The 9,586-nt window shown below is 48.3% G+C and overlaps 1 protein-coding gene and 1 non-coding gene across 13 annotated transcripts in view; one reads left to right on the top strand and one right to left on the bottom strand.

The window, feature by feature from the left end:
- Nucleotides 1-1,371: 1,371 nt before the first annotated feature.
- Trim26 (tripartite motif-containing 26) overlaps nucleotides 1,372-9,586 on the top strand; it is a 22,816-nt gene continuing 14,601 nt past the window's right edge. For 3 of the 12 annotated variants that reach the window (XR_015644695.1, XM_087597283.1, XM_087597281.1), the window contains exons 1-2: nucleotides 1,372-1,475; nucleotides 1,673-1,776. Coding sequence is in view for 4 of the 12 variants with exons in the window: in XM_087597283.1 (XP_087453409.1) it covers nucleotides 1,767-1,776 (10 nt within the window). In the remaining 8 variants the exon portion in view is untranslated. 12 annotated transcript variants of the gene reach the window in all.
- LOC120099074 (small nucleolar RNA SNORA51) lies at nucleotides 6,232-6,365 on the bottom strand. The gene has a single exon (XR_015646052.1). It is a non-coding gene; the product is annotated as a small nucleolar RNA SNORA51 (small nucleolar RNA).

The following is a 9,586-nucleotide window of genomic DNA, read 5'->3' as shown; positions in this document are numbered from 1 at the left end:
GCATTCCTTGACGTGACTACTCCTAAAGTATGGAGAAGATTTTTATTGTAGACTTAGAGGAAACACAGGCAGAGCGGAGAGTCCATACTGAACGTGGCCAGCCTGGTCCACAGAGCGAGTTCCAGGACAGTCAGAGCTACAAAGTGAGACTCTGTCTCGAAAAACCAAAACAAAACAACGTCCCCACCCCCAATATCAACTAAAAGATCAAGTATCGAGTGATTTTAGATGTGCTGAGATCAGAGTCCAGAGCACACACATCCAGAACTGCGCCCCACCCCCCTCCAACAGCTCACAGGAAACTCAAAGCACTCTCCAAACGTCCTGTCCGCAGAAGGGAGAGGTGAAATGTTAGGGCTTAGGATTTAGCTCACGTACAGCTTAGACTACTTCTTTGGAAGCCGCGAGAAACGCGGATATTTCCTGCAGAGCAGAAAGCAGTGTGCAAATTGGGCCTTCAGCCTAGTGGGCGTGGTTGAGTCCTTGGCTGTGGGTCTGCCGAGGCTGTCAAAGCTCCTGTAGAGGGCCTCAGAACCGGATATTGCAGGTTCTGTAGTTTTTCTCGGTTTTCGACAAATTCCCCCCTCCGTAGCCCAGGCTGGTATTGAACTCTAATGCTTCAGTTTCCCTAGCGCCAAGATCTTTACGTGTTTTTACATGTATTTATTTAGTGCAGGGGGAGAGTGCGCGTGCGACATTGCGTGGAACTTAGAGGACAACCTGAATGGACGTTCCATCATGTGGGGATATGGGATTCGAATGCCAGTCATCTGGTTTGGGGGCAAGCACCTTTACCCGCTGAACTATCACTGTGGTGGTGGTGGCGGCGTGCGTGTGTGTGTGTGTGTGTGTGTGTGTGTGTGTGTGTGTGTGTACTTTGTTCTGTACTGCGGGAACAGCACCTGACTTGGTTGAAAATGCCTCATTCTAACTAGGAGCTTTGAAAATGGTAATACTTGCAATGGATCCTGGAAATACTTGATAGACTGATGTCTGGTCTGGTCTTAGTTACAGGCAGGCCCTGAGGAAGAAACCCCATCTAAAACCCAGCCCTTGCAGAAACCCCAGCTCACCCCTAACGCAGGGAGTCAGAAATGAGGTCTTGAAAGCTAGGGGGGCTCCTGCACCCTAGCCCACAAGAGGCCTCGCGTGACCTCAGTAGCTGGAAGACAACCGTGACGCACTGGCCGCTTCCGATTTCACTTTCCTTTTCTCGGGCCCGGCCGCTTCACCTCTTTGGCCGCAGCCTGGGGATTTGCCCAGTGATCAGTGACGTCAATCATCCTGAAGTTGCCATTGGAGGACGGAGTTCGGCAAGAGCCAATCCCAGGGCTGGTCCCAGAGAAATCTCGGCGGAGGGCACGGAGCTCCGGGAGACTGCTGGGCGGGGAGGCTGTGGTGCCGGCTGCTTGCTGAGGACCTACCCCCGGAACAGCTCCACGGAGAGGAGCGATCCGGCCCGGAGCGCGGCGCGGGTGAGTGCGGCCTGCACTGGTGAGAGGCGGAGGAGCAGCCGCCCCGCGACCCGGGTGGGGACCGCGAAAGCGGCCGCGGGCCCTGGGCAGGGCTAACCAGGCCCCGGCGCGCGGGACAGCGAGCTCGCGTGCGCGCCGCGTCCCTGGCTCGCCTCTGGGCCTTTCGCCCTGAGCTCGCCGTGTTCCTTCCTCTTCAGGTCCAACCCAGACTTACTTAAGTCTCTTCTAGTCCCCAGAGCCAGAAGTGAGAGGGACCCGGAAGACGTTCCACCTGGTGGCTTGGAGCTGTGCATGACCAGAGGCAGGTCTTATATTTATGTAAATGTTTTTTTTTAATTTATTTATCGTCAGAGTAAACTGGCTTAACTACTTGTACCAGGAGCTGTGCGTTATCCCTAATGATTTATCGCCTAATTAGCTTAGGAAAAGAAAAGTGTATAAACCTGGCGGTGTCGGCACACACCTTTACGCCCAGCGCTTGGGAAGCAGAGGCCAGTCTGGTTTACAGACTGAATGAATTCTAGGATAGCCGGGGCTACAAAGAGAAACCGTGTCTCGACCCCCTCCCCCCCCCCCCCCAAAAAGAAAATAAACGAAAAAGTGTATAAATTTAACTTTGGGAAGTGAATGGTAGAAGATGCTTAAAAAATTCCCAGTACATTCCAGATTTTGACAGCACAACCATTTGTGCGTGCTTGAAAGAAGGGAAGAATGACATGTGTTCATGCATGCCTGAACCCCTTGTTAGTGAGATGGATTCATGATGCCTAGAGTATTCCTCCCAAGTTAAAACAAACAAAAATATACACATTTTCTAAAAGCAAGCTTTCGTTAATGTCTTTAAAATTGCAACTTTTAAATTTGAAATTTGACGAGGACAAGGTGTCTCCGTGCATCCAAAATGGTCTGAAACTGACCATGGTAGCCCAGGTTAGCCTCCTGCCTCTTGAGTGCTTGGATTACAGAGATTACAGACATCTGCCCACATACATAGCCGAGATCCTTAATACACTTAATTTTTTTTTTTTACAACAGTTGTAGATTACAGAAAGATTGAGAGAACGGTGTGTAGAGCTTCTGTGTAACTCCCAACTGATTTCCCCTTTCGTTAACAGGTTACTCATTATTATTGGCCAAAGTCCACACACCTTTTCCTTTTCACCCAAATTCTCATATCCCCCCCCCCATAGTCTCATCCAGGTTACATTGGGTTTTAGATTTGGTTTCAGAGTTTTCAGGGGAGATACTTATACAATGGAAACCTCAGGTAACTAACACAGGAAGAGAAAGGCTCGTTTTAGCTCACAGGCTTAGAAGTTGCAACACGCAATCCATTGGCACCTGTTGATCTGGGCCCACGGCAAGGCAGCAAGCACATAAAGAGCAGTGCACAGAGGAACAGAACTACTCACATCATAGCCAGGAAGAGGGGAGATGCGATACATCAGCGTCCCCACAGCTTCCTTCTGGGATGCTATCTTGGTACCCTAAAGAGTTCCCCCAGAAAGTTTGTACTGCTCTCCAGTAGAGCCAAGGCAAGGAAACAAGCCCTTTGCACTAGGACCTTTGGGGCACAGCACCTGGACGTGTGTTTGGACGATACCCTTCATTGTATGTCTTACTCATATTTTTTTCTTTTAAATTTTATTTTTCTTACTTTACATCCTGTTCACTGACCCCTCCCTGTTACCCCCTCCCACAATCCTTCCCCCATCCCCTTCTCCTCTGAGCAGGTAGGGGATCCCTCTGCGTATCCCCTCCAATCCCCACCACTTCAAGTCTCTGAGAGAATAGGCGCTTCCTCTCCCACTGAGTCCAGTCAAGGCAGCCCAGATAGAACATACTGCACAGACAGACATCAGCTTTCGGGTTAGCCCCAGCTCTAATCGTTCAGGACCCACATGAATGAAGGTCAAACTGCACATCTGCTCCATATCAGAGAGGCCTAGGTCCAGCCTCTGTGTGTTCTTTGGGGGTTCATACTCTGAGAGCCCCTCTTCTAAGATTGGGTTTGTGTGTTAAAAGGATAGAGTTAGGTTGCCATGTTCAGCATGGATTTCACGTTGTCAGGATTTAGGTACTGACCTGCTCACCCAGCTGAGTGGCCGTTGGTTTTCTACAGTGTCAAGTTTTGCATTGCAGTTTTTTTTCCCCCCTTTGCATACAGTATTGCTCAGAAGGAAGTCACTTTGTTCCTCTAAGGAATTAGGGGGTTACGGATTTTAAATTATTCTCTGTGGGGAATGTGTCCATTTCCTCAATGTGTTCATCTGTTTAATGTACATCAGTATGGGATTGCAAATATTGGTACTCACAAGATCGGATAACGGTCCAATAGCGCTTTGTTCTGTTGCTGAAATCGCTTTGTTGCTTTGAGTATTGAAAGCTGATTGCCTCCATGTCTCTCTCTTAATGACGCCTTTTAGGCATCCAAACACTTGTATATACACGACCTTCCAAACTTCAGACAACTTGGCCAAACAATTTTCTTTGTCAAGAGAAAAGGAAATCTGGAGCCGTAGAGTTGGGTCCGTGGTTAACAGGGTTCCTTGCTCTTCCAGAGGACCGAGGTTCAGCTTTCAGTATCCCCCATCTTTAACTCCAGTTCCGTGATATCTAACACCCTCCTCTGAACTCTGCAAGCACTGCATACATGTGGTGCACATACATACACACAGAGACGACACCTGTGCACACACAATAAATCTAAAGCCGTGAGGAGGAGGAGGAGGAGGAAGAGGGAGAGGAGGAGAGGAAGGAAGAGGAAGAGGAGGAGGAAAAGAGGGAGGAGGGAGGAGGTTAGGAAACAGTCTTGCTAAGTGAAGTGATTACCTATATTCTCAGCACTTAAAGGCAGAGACAGGCATCTCTGTGAGTTTGAGGCCACTCTGATCTACATAGTGAGTGGCAGGCCCAACAAAGACTCATAGTGAGACCCTATCTCAGGATAAAGACAAAAAGAACGGGTAGGGGGCAGCTAAGAAAACTGAAGCACAAAAGTGGTGGATGACTTGTTACTTGCTACAAGAGGAAAACAAGCAGGACTGAGCCTGGATCTGTTACTGCAGAACTCTGCAACCTCAGGTAGAACCTTTGAAGGCTTCTGAAGGGGTGAGGTGGGGGGGGCTTAATGCTCCCAGGATCACAATGGAAAATACACAGGGAGACGTAGTGTACAGCAAACAAAAGCTTAGCTTAAGACTGGTGTTTAGGATGAAATAGAGTTCATCCAGATTGATGGAAACGGGATATTAGAATACTGACCTTCCCTGAGTGGGGGTGGGGGGAGTCCGTGTGCATGTGGCAGAAAACGTCTAACACTCAGATCCTGCTGCTGAAGCTGGTTTGTGAAGCTGGGATCTGAGGGTGTCGTGAAAATTGGGAACAGAGAAGCCAGCGGGGCTCTGACTCCAGGAGTGGCGTTTTATAGGCACGGTTCTGTGATTTGGGCCTGCTGCTGGAGATTAAAAAAAAAAGATCACTGAGGTATGACTCTAGTTTTCCCATTCTGAGTAGGTGAGAATACCCATCCACCAACACCAGAAAAAGAAAATCAGTTATAAAACAGTGTGAGAATGTTATCATAGAAAGACAGAACTAACTGGGAAGGAGCAGAAGTGGGGGGCGGGTGGGGGAGTCATTCAAGGCCGAGCTGTGTCTGAGAGAACAGAGTGTACAAGGACAAGGGAGGGGTATGTCACATGAAGGGCCTCTCTCCCTACATTCTTACTTTGGAGTACCAGGTAAGATCGATCAGGATTTGGGGCTGAATGCCCTGCCTTGTGTGTTTTGAAGCAAGACAGTAAACAGAATGAGACGCATATTAGAAAGGCAATCCTTCAGAGCTCTGTAGGAGAAAGGCCACCTGTGGTGCCTGTTCTTGGTTGGCAACCTTGACTGTCTGGAATGAACTACCACCCAGAAATGGAGGGCATACCTGTGAGAGGTTTTCCTGTCTGGTTTGAAGAGGGTTAATCTACTCATAGTGCGTACCTTTGAGATAGGAAGACAACGTAACTTTGATCTAGGTTTTAAGTCTGGAAGACACAGACCTTTAATTTGGATCTTGAGGTGGAAAAACATACCTTGAATGTGGGCCATACCTTCTACTGGAAGTTTATATGAGGACATCCAGCCTTGTAGGACTGAGCAACTTCTAGATTCTTGGGCTTTCCCTTCACAGCTAGCCATGGTTGGACTATCTGAACTGCGGCCTGTAAGTCATTCCAGTAAATCCTCGTGTGTGTGCGTGTGTGCGTGCGCGCGTGCTCGTGTGTGTTCGTTCGTGTTCTGTGACTCTAGAGAATCCTAATACACCACTCATCAAATATGTGACCCTTCAGTTGCTTGGTATACCCTTGGTTTATATTCTACATGGAAGACTATGTTTCCAGTTAAATGATACATGTCACTGACTACGTGTCAGAGATGCTAAGGTAGAGTGTCCTAGGCGTCTCACCGTTGACGAAAAATGGAAACTCCCTATTAGTTTGCCGATTCACCGCCACCCAATATGAATAGTCAGAACTTCCTTCTCTCATGGGTGGATGTTGAGTTCTCTGACTCCACTCGTGGGTATTTACTTATTTTTTGAGACAGAGCCTCACCCCATCCCTACAACACTCACGTATAGACCAAGCTGGCCTAGAACTCAGACATCCACCTGCCTCTGCCCCGGACTCCCCAGTGCTGGGATCAAAGTTGCATGCCACTGTACCATACCTTCCATTTGTGATACCCCACCCCCACCCCCACTCCAGCTCTCCCCTCTCACAAGACGTACCAGGTACAGTAGCCTGGGCTGAGATGTGCATGGGGTAGGTTTACTCTGCCTCCTCTTTCTGTACGCACAGAATAGGAATACAACCTGTCGTTGAGCATGAGGAGGTCACCGTCCTTGATTGTAGAAACACTGGTTTAGCTGGGGTTTGGTTGGAATCCCCTCACTCAGGAGGTAGAGAAAGAAGAATAGGAGTCTTAAGTTAGCCTTGACTACATAGCAAGTTAATAGCAATGGCTTAATACTGCACATTAACTATGCTGGCACATCTGCTGAACCTTACTTCCGGTCTTGTGAACAGCTCTGAAATCCACACCTTTATTTCTTTATAACAATATAGAAGCTCAGGAGAGTCAAGAGACTATCTAGCCTCGTGCTGAACAGCAGAGCAGCCGAGGCTGTGTGAACATCCAGGTGGCTCACACTAGGCCTCTTGGGTGCAGACTTTGATTGACTGCAGAGGATGGTAGAAGATGAGGCTTGCGTTCCCTACTAGGAGCCACAGGAGTTGTGATGTCCCAGAGCAGGCTAAAGGTCTACTGTGTCTAGAGGTTGTCCTCTGTCTGTCTGCCTGGGTTGCAAGACCTGTCTCAGTTGGTTGACTGATTTTTTTTTTTTTTTTAGTAAATTGTGTATTTCGGCCCAGTAACTTCCAGACTAGTCCAAGCAGGTGGGGCAGAAAGAAGGTTTATTGGCTCATAGAACTGACAGGTTTAAGGGTAGGGCTAGCTTTGGGCACAGGATTTGAAAAAGTGCTGACAAAATAAGCTTTCCCCCCTTCATCTCCCCTGGTTGGCTCACTTCTCAAAAGATTAACAGGATGATTGCTCTAGGAGCTATAAAACCAATGACTTCACCTCTTGAAAGTTCCTGAGGTATCACAGGAATTTCTCCCCTTTCCCAGCTGGGTCTCCTTGTGACTGGTTGCAATGGACTTGTGTTTCTCCTTGAACCAAAGGGTATGACTTATTGATATACCTAAGACTGATACTTTTGCTTCACCCTGCAACTGAGGGAGAACTCCACCATAAGGATGGGCTCCCCCGAAAGGAACCAAAGAGAAAGTTACCACAGGAAAAAAAGGAATGAAGGGTGTAGGCTCCTGATCCCCAGCAGGTAAACATTTTCTAGTGGATCAGAAAGCACAGTTATCTTCCCCGTGTTTGAATTCCTTACTCTGTGATTGGTTCTCTCTCCTGCCGTCCGCTTTGCCTCCTTTTGCGTTGTGCACACATGATGACATTCTGTTTTCTGCTCACCGACCTGGCTACGTTTGTAAAGCGGGTGGCAACCGGGTGTCGGTGAGTCTGTGGAGCTCCTTGGTGGAAGTACATTACCACAGCTGCTTTGGAAACAGCTCTGCTCATTCTAGCAAAATCAAGAGCCCACGTGCCTTGTGTGTGTACATGTAGGGTCATGGGGGCAGCGTCCATAATGTCCAGACTTAACCCAGATGGCCATCAAAGGTGGGAACAGTAAATAATTAAAGTCACAGAACAGCAGAGCAAAGCAAGCACAGTCATGGTCACACGAGTGAAACTCTCCGCCCAGTTGGAAAAGGGGGAAAAAATGGAAAATTCCACACTGTGGTCCCATGCTTCAAAATGAAAAAATCAAGGTGTGCCAGGGGCGGGGGTCGGGGGCTAGCCCACATTGTTAATGGACGCATACCTAGGTGTAAAGCTAAAGAAAAGGGAGTGAGGGGTCACCATTATAATAAGTAAATTCCCCCCCAACCGTCTTCTCACCTAGTTCCTGAACTTATGTGGAGTGAACCCTGTATACTATGACTGGGCGATGGAGACATACAGTCTGCCGTCCTATGGTCAGTTGCCAGAGGGGGTGGTGTTCAGCCGAGGACTCCAGCAGGAAAAGGAGTCATAGTGCAAAGAGATGGTACTAAGCAGGGTTTGGTTCAAGGCAGAGTTGAAGGTGGGAGTGGCAGGAAGTGAGCTGGGAGGTAGGACTAGGACTGGGTTAATAGCTGGAGGCTCTCAGGAGGAAAGGGAAGGGAAAAGAGTCTTGACTTTATTCCTGGGGTGCCAGAAAGCCACTTCTGGAGTTTTAACCAGTAACCACATTGGCACTTTATACCAGGCTGGGTATGTTTGAGGGACAAAAAGGAAGACCGCTGTTACTGGCGACTGGAGCAGTAGTACCAGCAGAGGAGAAAAGTGTTCAATCTCATTGCTGCAGTCACTAGACATGTGTCAGTTTTCAGTGTCAAGGAATGTTCTTCTGTTCCCCGTTTAACCTCAGTTAACCTGAAACACAGTAGGCACTCAATAAATCATGCTTAAACCCTCAGTGGTTTCCCAGGACTGTGAGGATGAAATTCAGAATCTGTTACCTGGCTGAGCTGGACCAGAGAAAACAGTACAAGGCCAGAGGAGAAGAGCAGGAGTGCAAGGAGTCTTGTTTTTTGTTACTGTTTTGAGACAGGGTCTTGGTATGTAACCCAGGTTAACCTTGAATGTGTGCCTGCCCTCTTGCCTGAGCCTCCCAAGGGCAGGGATTACAGATGTGTGCCTCCACACACACAATCCAAAATGCTTAAGCTGTGGGGCCACAGTCACCAGGATTCCCAGGGCAGACATACTCAGCCATAGCCATAATTAGGGCTATAGTATTGTGGAATATCCCCTTTGGTAGCGAGCGTGAGTGTAGCCATTTCTCTAGTTTATATAGCGAGATCACTTGCTTTTTTTTTGGCCTGAAGTTTTGTTAAAAGACTCTCTCCAGGTTTGTTAGCGATTGCTGGGTGAAGTTTACTTCTGGAAGAATTTACTAATTTTAGATTGAGAAATAAATAGGCCTTAATCGGCACCTTGTGAGGCTCACAGTACACGGAGCCTTAAACTAAGTATTCTGGGATGGCAGGAGGAAGGGGCTCCTGTTGGGAGGCCCAGGGACACGTTTGAGGAGGTGCTGGGGTAATTGTAAGAGCCCTGAGTGACAGGCTGCAAACCTATTTGCTGGGTGCTAGTCCATACCTGGAGATCCATTGTCTTCTGGGATCTCTATCCAGCTTTAGTAGGAGTTTAAGGAAGCAGGGAGTAAGGAACTAGATATAGGGCAGAAGAAGCCGTAGGAGTGGGGAAAGAATTTGGCACTTAGAGCAAAAATTGCAAGTGTTAAGTGTGGGTCCAGAGCTTGGATACTCAGGGGTGAGAGCAGTCGCACAGGTGTCTGCCTCAGAGGTGTGGACCTTCACGACACCACTTCAGTGTGTTTGCAGCCCACAGTGATTCTCACAGCCAAGAATCATGCCCAGAATCCACTGTGTTGCCAGAAATGACAGTGCCACCCCACCCCCAACCAGTTTGTTGTA

This window comes from Rattus norvegicus, chromosome 20, assembly GCF_021556685.1.
Source record: "Rattus norvegicus strain SHRSP/BbbUtx chromosome 20, alternate assembly SHRSP_T2T, whole genome shotgun sequence".
NCBI lineage: Eukaryota > Metazoa > Chordata > Mammalia > Rodentia > Muridae > Rattus > Rattus norvegicus.
The sequence above is the reverse complement of the archived record's forward strand: the minus strand, read 5'-3'. Positions and strand labels throughout refer to the sequence as shown.